The sequence below is a fragment of the Zootermopsis nevadensis genome, unplaced genomic scaffold (genome assembly GCF_977971745.1).
Source record: "Zootermopsis nevadensis isolate Lab colony 2312 unplaced genomic scaffold, Znev_1.0 Znev_ptg000003l, whole genome shotgun sequence".
In the NCBI taxonomy this organism is placed as follows: Eukaryota; Metazoa; Arthropoda; class Insecta; order Blattodea; family Termopsidae; genus Zootermopsis; species Zootermopsis nevadensis.
The window spans coordinates 12,279,145-12,295,870 of NW_028259135.1; the positions used below are offsets into that span (position 1 = coordinate 12,279,145).

General features: G+C 38.9%; 1 protein-coding gene across 4 annotated transcripts in view; it reads left to right on the plus strand.

The window, feature by feature from the left end:
* The window catches only part of LOC110838291 (uncharacterized), a 218,701-nt gene that overhangs the window by 109,434 nt on the left and 92,541 nt on the right, over positions 1-16,726 (plus strand). For all 4 annotated transcript variants that reach the window (XM_087342553.1, XM_087342554.1, XM_087342555.1 and 1 more), the window contains one exon: positions 1,230-1,347. In XM_087342553.1, coding sequence (XP_087198679.1) covers positions 1,230-1,347 — 118 coding nt within the window. The remainder of the gene's footprint in view (positions 1-1,229; positions 1,348-16,726) is intronic.

The following is a 16,726-nucleotide window of genomic DNA, read 5'->3' on the forward strand; positions in this document are numbered from 1 at the left end:
TAAATTTTCTTGGCGACTGATGCCACTGTTACTAGTGCCGCCCTTGGTCTGCGAGTTTTAAAGCGGAACTACAAACATGGACAGATACAAATGGCAGAACATTCTTTTTTTAAAAACAAGTAGCGAGCGAAGTTTGTGGCCCGGAAGTCGCCAACGTTTCGCATCTGTCAGACGCCATTAGACAACCCAGTTACACCCAGTTTTGAGATTCTTTGAAACGACAAAACATCTCGATATAAATGCATCTGAAGGTCGAATTCTCTGCAGAGAAGTTGACGTTCTTAACTAACTTCGTGGACAATATTTCCTGATTTTAGTAGTTGCTTATCGAACATGGAGCAGACCAACGTATCTCTTATCTTCACAAACTTCTGTATCTGCTTTTCTTAAGTAATGATATTACTATGGCTTTTTGCCAGATTTCAGTAGAATATTTACAATGCAGAATTATACTTAAAATGTCGAAACTCTCTTTGAAAGCTGTTCCTGAACATTCGATATTGATACAATCCCTTCAAAGTTCTATATGGATTTGGAATAATTTAAGAAAAGACAGCTTAATTTAGTCAAGAGTTAAGTGTTCTGTTTGGTTGTTGATTAAAACTGAAGTCTGGTATTGTATTGCATTCGCTCCTTCAGTCGAATGAGAAATAAGTTACTTCAGGAAACTTCTAAATATTTAAATTCTTAATGAGGACATTACATTATGACTTTTGTGGTCATTCGGGAAGATCGGGCTAAGCATAGCCCTCATATTCACATTTTTTTCCCCACCCAAGCGCGATGGACACACTGAAGCTCGCTTACTCACGCACGAGATGTAGAAGGACAAATTTATGTTCCTCTTCTGATCGAGAGGGGTGAATCTAGCAGCACACCGTACAGCACTTTTCCTATAGGCCTCCAAGTTTCACTCATCCGAGCTCACATTATGATCTGCAGCTTTCCGGCCGCTGTGTATAATAAATTCTTCTCGGGCTACCAGCCACGTCAGGTGAAAGGACGACAAACTTCTCGAGAGCCGTCTTTGTCCTCGTCCTCAGGGCACTGAAGCATTTCATTGCTTTCAGTCGCAGTTAAAGCTTCAGATCGTTTATACAGATTTATTTCCTGAAGGTTGAGATTTATTTCGTTGTTAATTTTTTACTGCGAACGCAAAATTTCTGTAAGGTTTTTCCAATTGTCCCCAGCCATTCATTTTCCTAACGAAAGGCCTCTCTCTGTTACAGCGTTGCCTTCGCCTGCCTGCTCGCTCATCAAGTACTCGACATGGGATGAGGTAAAACATTCCGACTTGGGAATCTGGACGAGTCTCGACTTCACCCCGGCCTTCATTACACGCATGCGGTGAGTCCAGACTTCGATCACTATATTCGGCTTTATGAACGTCCGTTTCCTATGTGTTTCTGATAAAAAAAACAGATTTTAATTGATTAATAATTAAGAGTTGGAATTTACTTCAATCAGAGTTTAGATAAAAAAATAATTCTTTCTCCGGTTTCTTCATTACTGTTAGCCCTGACACGAATAAAGTACACTTTATTAGTTTCTCCTTGATTCTATACATTTTTAAATTTTAAAATTCTTCATTCATTTCTCCTATGTTGCTTTTGTTCGTAAAGTAGAGTTATTGACTCGGATTGTTAACTAATTGTCTGTGATTGAAGATGAAACGTGAAACTTAGTAAATTGGAGCTTTATACGGTTTTATTACAGGAGTCTAGTCTGCAAAGTATTTCTACTTCCTTTAACAGAAGATAAAATTCAGCCAACATTAAACTACATATTGACTAGAATCATGATTGTCTTAATTGTACGAACTTTATTACATTTTATAAGGACATTCTGATGTCCAGTCGTTGGGTCTCTACGGACATAACGCTTTGGAGCGATCTAGTGTATTGCAAAAGTTTCCAGATTATGGAAATCTTCTTCGCACACTGCTCTGCGGTTATGTATCGCGTAAGACAACTTCAGATACAAGTCGGTGTGAATAGTTTATGTGATTCATTAATACACTAATTATAGTACAGAGGCCCTGCCATCTGTCGCTGCCCTTAATGATTTAAGATGAGGTTATGTGATTTATTATTTCAACATGACGAATTAAGTGCGAACAGTGGGAAATATTTAGAACAGTATTAAAATATATAATAAAATTCAGGTCAATACACAAACTTTATTTAGATGTTAAAATTTAAAATTTAAATGTTAAAATTTAAAATTTAAATGTAGTGAAGTGAATGAAGGCGCTCTATTGTAACATCGTTATAGTGATGAATGGCGCAAATTTAAATTTTAAATTTTAACATTTAAATTTTAACATCTAAATAAAGTTTGTGTATTGACCTGAATTTTATTATATATTTTAATCATAAAACACAAACATGACGCATGTAAACCTTAAATTTAGAACAGTAGTTCAGTGCAGAAGTGAAAGTGGTCTCGTAGTATAGGAAAGGCGATATATATTATTGAGTTAGGTCATGTATCTTATTTCATGGACATACCAGTTATTACCTAACTTTTATACGTAGGGTAACTGAACGCGGAATAATGTGGACAAAGATCCATGTGCTGAGCGGAGTCCGAAACCGTGTTTCTACTCTTCATCGACTACTACGTGTCTTTGTTTTATTTTATAAATTGTTGATGAAAGTCCTTCTCGAAGGTATCACCACCTTGTCGAAGGCAATCTGCCGGGTGAGGAGGCTTGCGTGCTCAAATGACCCTTAGGGCTATGCCGGCCTGAGCTTCGGCTCATGGTAGGGTCACCCAAGCCGGACAGGTCTAAGGAGATGCGCTAGACTAAGAGTGATACCCTGGTCCTCCAGGTTGGGGGTTGGGTGTAGGGCTAACAACCTTTCACCTTTAAAAAAAATATGTGTTACGAAAAAATCAACCAAGCCTCGGATCAGGACGGACTCTTTGGCACGACCACGGCAATTGAAAAAGGACATGAGATTTGGTACCTGGAACATTAGGAGCCTCTATAGGGCTGGGGCACTGAAATCAGTGTGTAGGGAATTAGGGAATTATAAGTTAGACTTAGTGGCAGTGCAGGAAGTGCGATGGGAGGGGGAGGGCACGATCCCAGTGGACAATTTTACATTTTTCTATGGAAAGGGGAATGACAATCATCAGCTAGGGACGGGTTTTTTTGTTCATAGCAGAATTAGGGCAGCAGTTAAGAGAGTAGAATTTGTTAGTGACAGGTTGTCTTACGTAATTTTGGAAGGACGTTGGTGCGACATCATTGTCCTTAATGTTCATGCCCCAACTGAAGACAAAAGCGATGATATCAAGGATAGCTTTTATGAAGAATTGGAATCAGTATTTGATACATTTGGCAAGTATCACATGAAAATTCTGCTAGGAGATTTCAATGCAAAAATTGGGAGGGAGGATGTCTTCAAACCCACAATAGGCAGCGAGAGTCTCCATGCACTTAGTAATGATAATGGCGTCAGAGCAGTGACCTTCGCTACGTCAAAAGATTTAATTGTAAAAAGTACAAAATTTCCACACCGTGATGTTCATAAATACACTTGGACTTCCCCAGATGGCAGAACACACAATCAAATAGATCATGTTTTAGTAGATAAGAGAAGGCAGACAAATGTAATTGATGTGAGATCATTCAGAGGAGCAGATTGCGACACTGATCATTATCTGGTGGTAGCAAAAGTGAGGGAGCGGCTTTCAGTAAGTAGACGAACTAAACAAAATTTTGACACAGAAAGATTTGATTTGAAAAAATTAAGTGAGGGAGAGGCAAAGGAACAATATCAAGTTGAAATTTCGAATAGGTTTCAAATTTTAGAGACAAATGAGGATAATGAAAGTGTGGACATCAACAGGGAGTGGGAAAATGTCAGAAACTGCATCAAAATTTCAGCAAAAGAGAAACTAGGATACTACAGGAGAAAGCAAAATAAACCGTGGTTTGATGAAGAATGTTCAAAATTAATAGATCGAAGGAAGCAAACAAAATTTCAATGGTTGCAGAACCCAAACAAAACAAATGCGGATAATCTATGTAACGTGAGACGTGAGGCTAGTAGAACCTTTAGGACTAAGAAAAGGGAATACCTGAAGGGCAAAATTGCTGAACTTGAGACAAATAATAAGGAAAAAAACATCAGAGACCTGTACAGAGGCATTAATAACTTTAAGAAAGGATATCAACCCCAGACTAATTTGGTAAAGGATGATAGTGGCAATTTGCTTGCAGATCCAATAAAAATTGTGAATAGGTGGAAAAATTTCTTTAGCGAGCTCTTAAATGTTCATAATACTGGTGATATTAGACAGATTAAAATGCATACAGCTGAACTGTTGGTGCCAGAACCTAGCTTAGATGAAGTGGAACTAGCCATTGGGAAGTTGAAAAGTTATAAATCTCCAGGAATTGATCAGATTCCGGCCGAATTAATTAAAGCAGGTGGCAAAGGGTTGCATATGAGGATCCATAAGCTTATTCAGTTAATTTGGGATAAGGAAGAGATGCCACATCAATGGAAGGAATCCATAATTATTCCTATTTATAAGAAGGGGGACAAGACTGAGTGTGGTAATTACCGAGGAATATCGCTGCTATCAACCTCATACAAAATTCTATCCAACATTCTTTTGGCAAGATTAACCCCATATGCGAATGAAACTATTGGGGATCATCAGTGTGGGTTCAGACGAAACAGATCAACGATTGATCAGATCTTTTGCATTCGTCAGATACTAGAGAAAAAATGGGAGTTCGGTGGGACTGTACATCAGTTATTTATAGATTTCAAAAAAGCCTATGACTCTGTGAAGAGAGAAGTGCTATATAATATTCTTATTGAATTTGGTATACCAAAGAAGCTAGTGGGTCTAATAAAAATGTGCTTAAATGAAACCTGCAGCAAAATTCGAGTAGGTAAATATGTATCTGAGACATTCCTCATCAAGAACGGTCTAAAACAAGGAGATGCTTTGTCTCCCTTGCTCTTTAACTTTGCGCTAGAATACGCCATCAGGAAGGTCCAAGGTAGGCAGGAGGGTTTGCAATTGAACGGGACACATCAGCTATTGGCATATGCTGATGATGTTAATTTATTGGGGGACGATATAAATACAATAAAGAGGAACGCAGAAGTTTTACTAGAGGCTGGTAGACAAGTGGGGCTGGAAGTAAATTCAGAAAAAACTAAGTACATGTTAGTATCTCGTCATCAGAAGACAGGCGGGCAAAATTATCTTAGGGTAGCTAATAAATCCTTTGAAAGGGTTACAAAGTTCAAATATTTGGGAACAACAATAACAAATCAAAATGATACTTGTGAGGAAGTTAGGAGGAGACTAAATTCCGGAAATGCTTGCTACTTCTCAGTCCAAAATATTTTGTCTTCCCGTCTGATTTCTAAGAACCTGAAAATTAAAGTATACAAAACAATAATCTTGCCTGTTGTTTTGTATGGGTGCGAAACATGGTCTCTCACTCAGAGGGAGGAACACAGATTGCAGGTGTTTGAGAATCGGGTGTTGAGGAGGATATTTGGGCCTAAGAGGGAAGACGATGGGGCGTGGAGAAAACTGCACAATGACGAGCTTAAAAATCTGTACTGCTCCCCCAGTATTGTGAGGGTGATTAAGTCGAGAAGAGTGAGATGGGCGGGACATGTAGCGCGCATGGATGGGACAAGAGGTGTGCACCGGGTACTGGTTGGGAAACCTGAAGGGAAGAGACCGCTGGGGAGACCTAGACGTAGATGGGAGGATAATCTCAGGCGGGATCTATCCGAGATAGGAGTTGAAGGAAACTGGATTTTGTTGGCCCAGGACAGGGTCCGGTGGAGGGCTTTGGTTAATTCGGTGATGAACCTTCGGGTTCGGTAAGCCATCTAGTTAGTTAGTTAGTTGATGAAAGTGATAGTTTGAATTGCGAAGATTAAACAAAAGGCACGAGAATAAAACAGAAAGACTGATTGTTATCAAAATTTATTTTTAAAAATTTAATTACGTTCATGTGAAAGAGTAAGAATTGCTAATAACTTTTCTCAGTCTTTAGAACTGTATTAAAACATTCTGTGAGAAATGCGAAGCAGTCAGCGACTCCTGCCTTGACTTTTAAACAATCTTTGGACCTAATTTCACTCTTTGCGAGTTTTCGTAATTTCCCCGATGAACGCTGCTATGAATCTTCAGACTTTAGCTGTGTCAGTGTGCTTATACATTATTCATTATCGCATCATGTAACATCAGCTTACCTGACTGAGGCCTTTTGACAATTATAACCCTCGTAATAGTTTTCCATCTTGCGGGTGCATTTTAGAAACTTCTTTGGGGCTTAATATGGGTTTTCCTGTCCCGTCACCATATAATCTTATTTTATCCTTTAACTTTGAAGTAAAAATGAAATACCGAACTTCAGCAGATTACTTGTTATCCAAAAGCATTAGACTCGAACGCAAACATGAAGCAAGTCTTCTGTGTGTTTTGTGGGTGCTAAGAAGTCATTCATCGAGTTTGTGTGCGCTCTGATCTAGACACGTTAGACTCCGTACTCGACTTGGACTGTACAATTTTGACCTTGATTTGAAGATATTGACGTTTGTTTGGAAGGTACTCAGTTGTTCTGATAGAATTTTTGGTGTTTTCTCACTCTTTGCTGTAAAATGAACAAACGTCCTATAAATAAACCATAAGAGCATTATATCACAATCGCACAAATATGTCTGTTGTTTGCTTGGTTAGAACAAATCATGTGTTAGTTGATTTAGAAATGTAATTCTTGTGACGATGGTATATTATTGTGTTTGTGTTGGGATTATTTTCAAATACCTATATCCAATATGTATCCCAAGCAAAATTTTAAATAATTTATTTCCGATTTTCAAACATCCGAACATGTGTAATTTCAAAAGCGTTTTTAACCTGAGAGCCATGAAAATAACATTATCAGCGACCTGCCAATGATGAGCAACTTGAAGATCGCGGGATTCGGGTGATGAAACTGGGCACGTTTCTCTGAGCTGCCGGTCACAACCTACACTGAGAAAGCGTTAAAATTGTTTGTTTGTTTCTTAGTAAACTTTGATAGGATCTTTGTTTAAATAAATTTATTTAAATGGAAGTAGATGTAGGTATTCTCGGCAATACTTGCTGATTACGTATTAAGAACGAAAACTCTTAGAAACTGGCACATTTAAGCTCGGATACGTGTATAATTCTAAAGATCAGCTTTGGAGTCATTCATCACGCCATGTCAAATTAAGTAAAATCTGAACTGAAAGGGGTTTTACTTAAGGAAGAAATGCAAAGAAGGGGTTATTCATCTGCGCGTGGAATTTTTATAAAACTCACAAAATCTATATTAAAATGAAATTTTACGCGCAGAGGTGTCTGTGAATCCAGTCTACATAAATCAGCATGATGGAGAACGCTCCAGTAGACCAGAGTAGTCATTATCCCTTGCTGTCAGACATTTTACCAGCCCCCCCCCCTTCTGACGATTAAACTGTTACATCACGTTCTGTTCAGTAAACTGGTTTATTAATAGAACTTCAACACCCAACTAATTGCCAAGCATATGTCCTACATTTTAGCAGGAAAATAATACTTCTAACCAAATTAATTTATAGTAAATTTGGGAAATGACATTTTCAATGTGAATGGAAACGGTCGTGGTCTATTTAAGGTGGTATTACCGGTATTCGCGTGAGGTGAAGAAAATTTGCTATTTAATAGTGAATAATGTCGAAAAAATTAAACTATTTTAAATCAATAGAGAAGAAAGTAAAACTCTTTAAATTCACCATGCTTCAGATAATATCTTACCTCGTCATGACATTGGACATTGACACATTTTTTTTTGCTATATTGTATACCGCGTAAATTTACATTCATGACACTTAATATCAGCCGTGTTTGGTTATGTTTTCCATTAATTCCTCAGAGTAAATATCATAAACTAGCAAAGTGCCAGCAGTGTTACTGCGAAGAAACTCGACACGTGCTTACATTTCTTATTTAGTCTTTCTTGTCGGAAACTTTTCATGCGTCTACCTCGTAGACGCTTAGATTAAACTCGCATATTAGTGCGAAGTGAAGCGCTGAATACTTTAATATGCAAATCTTTAGCGCAACCATAAAGTGAAGTAACGAATTCTGTATTCGTATTCTCTCCGTGAAGCAAATGAATGAGAAGGGAGACTTACGAATTTGTCGTCGTCGTCTCAATGTAGTTTACGAGACTGCACGGCGCCACATCTCAATATGATCGTATTCACTCCCTTGAGAACCTGAAGACCCTACACGCCCATTCACTTGTTTGTGTGTTTGTTGAATGTAAAAACCGCATTTCTTAAACTTTGTTCGCATGGGTGTTGTCCTTTGACGTGTTAATTAATAAAAACAAATTCTGTTTGAAGATGTTCTTAAGACTTACATCGTGTATGCACATTGCCGTAAATCTTAAAATGTTTCCACTGGATGTGTCAAGAACTTCAGTCCTGAATGAAGTGGGGTTTGGTAATGGAAGTCGTGAATTCAGGACATTTGCGATTGGACAGGTGGAAGGATGGAAGTGGACGTGGCCAAGACGAATGAAGCAAGATCCACCAGACGTACTAACAAAAGCAAACAAATGAGTTGAACTGACAGTCAAACACAGTCAGACCGAGGACAAAAGATGTGATGGACGGAGAAATCAATAGATTTCTTTCTGAAGTACATTCAGTGGACTGATGGCTCCCGTAATTTCAAATTACAGTCCTCTCGCTGCATTATAGAGAATTTCTAGGGATTAGCCGTGGATCAAGTGAGATGCTTCATTCTTCAGTGGCTCAAAGACGTAAATCAGCTGAAACAACTTTACTTATTTATTTCGCATTAGTATTACTTGACTTTTTCTTCCTTTCCCCATCGTCTCATACTGTTCAAGCACACAACGTTTCTTTAACAGGACCTAGTTCGTTTTGAGGTTAAAAAAATGAACGGGGGGAGGAATATCTGCTAGATTGGTTACATTAGAAAGATTTCGGAATTATTGTAGTTTCTGAAACACTGCATAACGTGAAGTCATCGCCCAATATCAGTTTAATCAGATAAAGATAGTGTGGTGGGCGGGATACGTAGAACGCATGGGAGTTATAAGAAAACGTTTAAAATTTTAGTCGGAAAACCGCAACGGAATAAATAGATGGATGGATGGATACATGTTACTTGCAATTGTAAGTAACTTATTTTATACCTTGCTGTAACTTAGTTTGAAATTACTTCTGTGGTCGGAATATCATTCCGGTGATCAAGCCAAGGACTGGATGAGCAGAAAATAAGGTAAATTCGTATTCAAAAACTGGGGAAAGTTTTAAAAACGATCAGTACATGGAATTAATGACAATATTTTAAATACAAGTCGTTATGAGCATAGATTTAGGCGAAAAACATTAAGTTCGTAACTGTACTTTTTTTAGTACCTTCATCAGGACGCCATTCGTCATCGAACGATAATTCTTAATATACTCGTAATCGTGGGTGTGTGTCAGAGAGGCTTGAGGTTTGTACGCAAATCTGAGTTTTCAGTGGGACAAGTTTTGTGTACACATTCCGGCGACAGATTTCGTATTTTGATAGGACTAAATTAGCTGACGTACATGCAGCAGTACCATTTAACACCGAGTAGAAAGACGACGAAATATCGCAGTGGTGCGGGTGGTGTGGCTTAAGGGGCTAATACAACTGCTTGTAATGTCAGCTGAATGAAGTTTGCCCTCAGGAAACGAAACTCATTTGTCTTGATTTTGCTCTTCTCGTCTCATCGCTTCCGAGTGTTGACGGAAAGGAAGAAGTTTAAAAAAAAAGGGCGAGCCAGAGAGAAAATTACGTTTTTATTTGACATCAAGATCGGTTGATTTCCCTTAAGTCTGTAACTTGACCGCTGCGTGGGATGGTCACGTGGCTGTGACGAAAATAAGAAACACTTCTGTGAGATCGAAGTTCTGAAGGCTGTAAAGGGTTTTTTTTAATGACTCCGTGTAGGTACCACCGCTTCGGAAAAACCATCTCCATCTTCAGGGCTGAAACTTCAACCCTGAAGTTGGAAGCATTTTCTATATATATATTTACGGCTTTAATACTGGTCAGTAAAGGATGGAAGAAAGAAGCCAACCTCGAAAATCACTCGCCGCGTACCTGACCTGGTAGCTTTATGAACCACAAGTGAAACCACATAGAATTTACGAAGCAAAACTTCAGCAGTTAACTGGGCTTTCAAACGAGCAGTAAAGTTAACGGTTTAATATGAATTAGCCTTTGAAGTTACACACAATTTTACTCGCTACCATAAGGTTTATTAATATTAGAACGTGAAAAAATATAATGCCATGTCGTCAGTAACTGTTAGCTTCTCAAGAAAAACTCTGTTCTATGAAGTCAGTGGTAGACATTTTTTGTTGTGTTATTTAGTATACTTAGCACTTGGGAGATCTAGATGTAGATTTGAGGATAATATTACAGTGTGAGCGTGTGAACTGAATTTATCAGGCTCAAAATGATGTCCAGTGGTGGGCTCTTGTGAACGTGAAAATTAACCATCAAATTCATAAAGTGCATCGAGTTTATTAATAAGTTGAGCGATTGATAACGTGTGAAAATCGATTTTCTGCGTGGGGGTAGTTGAAAAAAATGTAATTTCTTTGAACATTGATGTACTGTGGAGTGGCCTGCCGTAATGATCAGCCACACATGCACTTCACTGTAATCCAGTTTCCAAGTGGGTATAAGAGAGATCCGAAGCACATTGTATGTAACCAGTCTTAAGCGGCTCGGAATCCACAGTCCAGCTCCGCTGACGCTGCATCTCCTCATCCGCTTGTAAGTGAATTATCTGGCTTCAAATCAGAGTAGCGTGTATTTAAATTAAAGGACAGTAGAAACATTAGTGTTAGGATGAATTCGTCACTCATCTGTGCCACCAGTTCGTCCCATGAGGAATATTTTTTTTTTCTTCTGGAACACTTAGCGGTATTACACTTCCAATCGAATCCTTCAGGAAACTTAAAATTATAGGAAAATATGAGGAGGCTTCGTGCGAATGTAAAACTTAAAATTTATTCTGAATTAAAAGGAATATTATTTGTTTGCTTCGTTGGAGCATTCTCTAAAACCTGAATAGAACCTTCGATTAGGCAACGGAAATTTTATTCCAGGCCCTTTCCAATTTGTTGCTTATTAATCAACATGCAGTTGGACACTTTATAGTCTGCGCGGTTGACGGAGCCCTTAAAGAAACACATCCAAATAAATAATGGAATATTTTGGTCGGATTTTCTGAAGGGGGCACAGCACATGGAACACCCGCTCGTAATCCATGGATCATGAGGTAAAAAGATGTGGATTGAATTCAACTTTGGATATTTATACAGCGTCTGGTTTCTGTGAACGCGGAAATGAACTTTCGGATACCTGGATGATCAGCAAAAGGACTCTGCTTCGTGGGAGAAATTAGAGGACAACAGATGTTGTAGAAGAGTTAGTTTTGTAAAAGTATTCGTGGATTTTGCCACCGGTACATCACCCAATATCGATATACGTTGTGAACGCTGCGATGTTGTAGGGACACTGACCGACAAATGGAGTTTCGCATTGAGTCAGTCCGCCCACAGAGCCTCGCCTCTCGTTTGATGCGGCCAGCCCGCTAGAGAGCGCTGAAGCTCATTACACATGTTCACATTCATGTTTGATGTTTTCATATTTGTCCTGTTGAAGGGGGCCATAAGTTTCTGAACCCAAGGCTTAAAGCAGATGTGTAAAAAAGAGAGCCCATTGCAGCCCATAGTGGAATTTGCATCAAAGGTAGAACGTTGCTTTGAGACTGTGCTGAGTCTTTCTAATATTAAATTTACGCATTCAAAAAAGGAAACATTATTTCTTGAGGAATTGGTAGCTCTATGTCTGTTAAGAACTTCCTAACCTTTTATGGAATCAGGAGGTTTATTACCGTGTTTACAAGATCGTACCACTGCTTTCCAATCAGAGCCAGATTAATCCAGTCTACAACCTAACCGCCTGATACTTTAAGGAACATTTTTATATTAACCTCCCATGAACCTCTACGACTCCAAGCGGTTCCTTCTTTTCAGGTCCCCGGTGACATTTTGTAACATGTTTAATCATTAGATGATATCAGAACCCTGAATATGGGGACAGAGTTGGTTCCCGAAACGTCGGTTTACTACGGTAACCAGTTAACGCGACTGATTGCCCGAGAAAATTTGATTGATTGTACTCGCCGCGAAAGTCTCAAATCCTATAACGCAAAAAAGAGCTTGAACGTTAGATTATACTTATGTGGTTTAGGCCGCTGTTGCTCGTTGCGTTTACAACAACACACGAGCTAACATCTTAATAATTGGCGGTTACGGATGCGCGCAGCCGTAGTGTAATTTCCTGTCTTAATAAAGTAGAGTCAGAGACAGCCATCTAACAAGGAAGCCAAGTTTGAAGTCTCCTTGTTCGACTCTCGTTGCTAATTTCAGGAGAGCGTACAAAATGAGATGTTGTAGTAGGCAGTGAAAAGCGGTATCAGGAGAACACTTGTAAGATGTGTTAACCGTCGCCCCTCAAGTACGTTTGTTGCATATACAAGTATTTGTTAGTACGTACTGCATAGAATCAGTATTACATTTATTTGTATTTCTTTAAACAGTTATTACACTGAAAATATTTCGTAATAGTTAATTGGATTTCTGATCGTTTTGTATTATATGTTAATTAATTTAAAGAACAAGGAATGTCGGTGAATAAAACGTATAATTATTTAAAATCGCTAAATACATAAAATACATTAAGGAAAGCATGGGAATAAAGCATTCAAAATGTATTTTATCTGCCACTCGAGGAATGTTTTTATATTTGTGGAGAGTAAGGATGAAATTTTGTGGGTTCCCTTTGTTTCGCGTAGTTAAAAAAAAAACTGTGTACATTTTCGGGCCGTTCAAAACTTTTATTTGCAGTTCTGTGTTGAATTGCTGTGGCTCGTTCATTGGACAGTTTAAATATTATTTAACATGGAGTAAAGGTACAGTTATGTCCAAGAAATATTTCATTGTAAACATTGGCAGTAAGCTTAAAGTACTTTAATGATCTTAAAGTTGATTGGGTTAAGAAGACTTGTCTCCTGGGTTCTGACTCCCTGTAGTGTTACAGGTGACTGGATCTGAAGGCGTCGCGTTTCTTTGAAACGTTGGTAACTTGCTAACCACCTAGACGACTACACGGCTGGACGACCCAGAAGGCCATTATGGCCACTTTGTTGTGGATAGGTTACAGTTTTGACTCTCGAAACGCTAAACCACTTGTTGCTAACCGTCCAGTAGCTGCCACCACCCGAAGGCAGTAAATCTGTTGTGATTGTTCTGCATGAAGCTCGTAACTGTTTGGCTCTCAGTTGCAGCCACACGTGTGACTGTGATCAGCACAGCTGTGTGCCGAAATTCGATGACCAACTGGAGCATGAGCTGAGTCAAGAAATCTCCAGCCATTTACGGAATCCATAAGTTCACTTCTGTGCTGACAAATTACGAGGCTTCTCACTTGTATTTGCCCCCTTCCTGTGACTTTGCCTTTCGTAACATCAGCTGCACTCCACAGACTCTGTTAACCATCGTCCATGTTCTTGCCTCGACGTGATATATTCATATGAAATAAGATGTGAAAACTATAGTTTTGTAGATGGCTGTCTTCTGGATTGTAGCGCCGTGTAGTTTGGCAGAAGTTGAAGACGATAAACTTCTACCAGACTACACGGCGCTACAACCCACAAGACAGCCATGTTCGAAGTCACCTCCGTGAAAAACTTAAATCTTATATAGTTTTAGAACTATATTTTATTATTTACTTTTCAGGTAGGAGACAATACTAAAGAAGGTTCTGAACTGAATAACGGTAAAAATATTCTAATTATGCTCCGCTCTTATTGTTCTGTAAATGCAGTTTTGGTTTGTTAATGTCATTCCGAAAATACTTTTGCAATTATAACTTTGTACCTGGTCTTCAGAGTCTGTGGAAGTGAAATGAAAATTCTTAGGTCTGTTTTACATGAAGTGCAGTCAAGCGTTGTAGATACCGAATCGAAACCAGACTTCTCGAAGAATTTCTTTTTCTCCGCCATACACGAATCTCATTTGAAATAATTTTTCCGGAGCACAGTATGTATTTTTAAGAGACTAGGATATATTTTTTAGAATAATGAATGATATAGCTTTGTTGAACTTAGACTTTTGCCGCGGTCGTATCTTTGTGTATGAGCAGTGCAAAAGGATGTTAGGAACCGCTGTATGCTCCAAGATAGGACATAAACTAAAATGTGTGTAAGTTACTCCGGTAAAAACAATTGGGAGGAGCCTTGCTAAGCCGGAGGATTTCAATTTGGATCGTGTTAATTATGGCTATAATGATGATGATTATTATTATTATTATCTCCTGGGTTTTCGTGCTGTATTGACTCGTCGGTAGATGCCAACATTTAGGGCAAACATACTGTCTTCATCTTCAGGGCTGGAGTGGCGATACTGGGAAGTGGAGGGTTTATAAAGTTTTCGATGAGGGAAGGTTGAAGGAATTTGCCAGTGAGAGACATCCCTGTTTGATTGTGAGGGAAAATATTTAAGTACTGTGAAATTAATTCATCGTAGTGTCTAAGCACAATGGACACATTTCAGCATTTAACGTTTCGATAAAACTTTTTTTTTTTTTTCCAGCTAGCTGAAACGAAGGTGGCCCCGTAATGTCATTGTACGTTTTAGAAGTAAAAGATACAATAAAGTGTTCTTTACGTAAGAGCTCTTATGTTTTGAAGTTAAAATTAAATACATTTGAGGAAAAGTTTGGTCAATTTTTGAGGATCAAAATTTTATATTTGAAAAAATGGATGTTGTTGGGGGAAAAGTACAGAGTGGAGAAATAAATGAAGAAAGTAAGAGGAGGTTGGGCGTTAGGGGGTTGTGCTTAAGGGGGTGAGGGCACCAGGAGGCAAGGGACTTCCATTTTAGATGTCGAGAATGTCAGTGAAAAGGACTGAGTTAAAATTGAGAAAGTTTTAAAGAAGTTGAAAGGGGGTGGTTTGGGTTCAGGGAGGGTGAATTCACAAGTACGAGTTGAATCAGACTGTACTTGCCAGTCCCGCTATTTTTATACCCACTACTGTAGAAACCGACGTATAATTTTGTGATTCGCTAGTAAATCGAAGAAGTTTTGTAGGCGCGTTTCCCCTGTCATGTCACTTAGCAATATCCATTACTGCATATCGGCTCAGCAGTGCATATGTTTCGATATTAGACCATTCAGTACGCGTAGGTGGAGTTGGAGGAATAGTACAAAATAATAATATTTGGTGGTATGGATTGAAATTGGTTTGCTCAGGATAGGAACCAGTGGTGGAATCTTGTGAGCATGGTAATGAACCTTCCGATTGCATACAACATTGGGAATTTCTTTACTGACTGAAATAATATAAGCTTATGAAGAAGGTCTGTGCTGTAATGTTCAGTATGAATTAAATAGGCCCATTTCATCAGTATGTTCGTCATCATCATCAAAGTGCCAGCGAATGGGCCTGTTGATGATATTGTTCTTCTGGGCTCTGACGTCTCGTGGGCTGACCGATAGATACCATGTTTCGGAGGAAGATACTGTGTCCATCTTCAGGATTGAAGATTGAGTCTGTGTTGCTCCGAAATTTTGATATGTACCTGCGATGTATGATTTGAGGTTTTCACAGCGGTGAGTATGAAGATTTCTGTCTTCTGGGTTGTTGCCATGTATAGTCTGGTAGATGTTTACCGACGTTTCGGAGGTCATACTGCCTCCGTCATCAGGGCGATGAATGTGGCAATTCACACCCAGAAGTACATCATCATCATCACCTTCGTGAGAACCTGAAATCTCACACACCTGGACTCTTTGTTGACCTGCGTCGGCTTAATTTGTTTCGAAGTTATAATTCGGTTATTTCTGTAGTTGGTACGTGCTTCGTTAGTTTGAATGTTCTTTCTGTCAGAATTCCCTCAGCGGGCCAAATTCATCGCTTAGGATTGACAGTCGTACAATATAGCTCTGGCAACCAACTTATTAAAGATTATTAAACCTATATATTTGTGGACGTTGCCTGTGATATCTGAAAGCTATAATTCAGTTTGTTCTGAGCCAGAGGATCATCGAAACAGCCACAACAAGTGTTGGACCATTTCCGTCGTCAGGGCTGAAGGACGATCTGCTTAGGGAAGATAATTTCCCTATTTCTCTCATTTTCCATTCCTTGTGCGCACTTACGAGCTGTTGAAAACTTCCGTCATACCGACAGACAAGGCAGACAGATAGTGAAGTCAACTTGGAGGCAGCCAACAGCCGTGTTCAATTTTGCGTCTGCCGTTAGCAGCTGAGCCCAAAAGCGGCACAACGCTAGTTAAGATATACTTGTATTTTATGAAGTTCACGCTTCTATTTACCTGCCAGTGTATTTCACAAACTCATTACGTCGTGGAAGTAGAATTGTTGTTTTATAATAAATATTGTACAGTAAGCGCTACTAGAGTGTGCTGTGAAACTAACTAACTAACTAACCGATTTACCGAAAACACTTTATATTATTATAACTTGTTCTATAAGAGTAGTGTAAAAATTTCGATGAACTTAAGCGGAAAATGACGTCTTTGTTATAATGCCTCATACACAGTCTTTTCCCCCT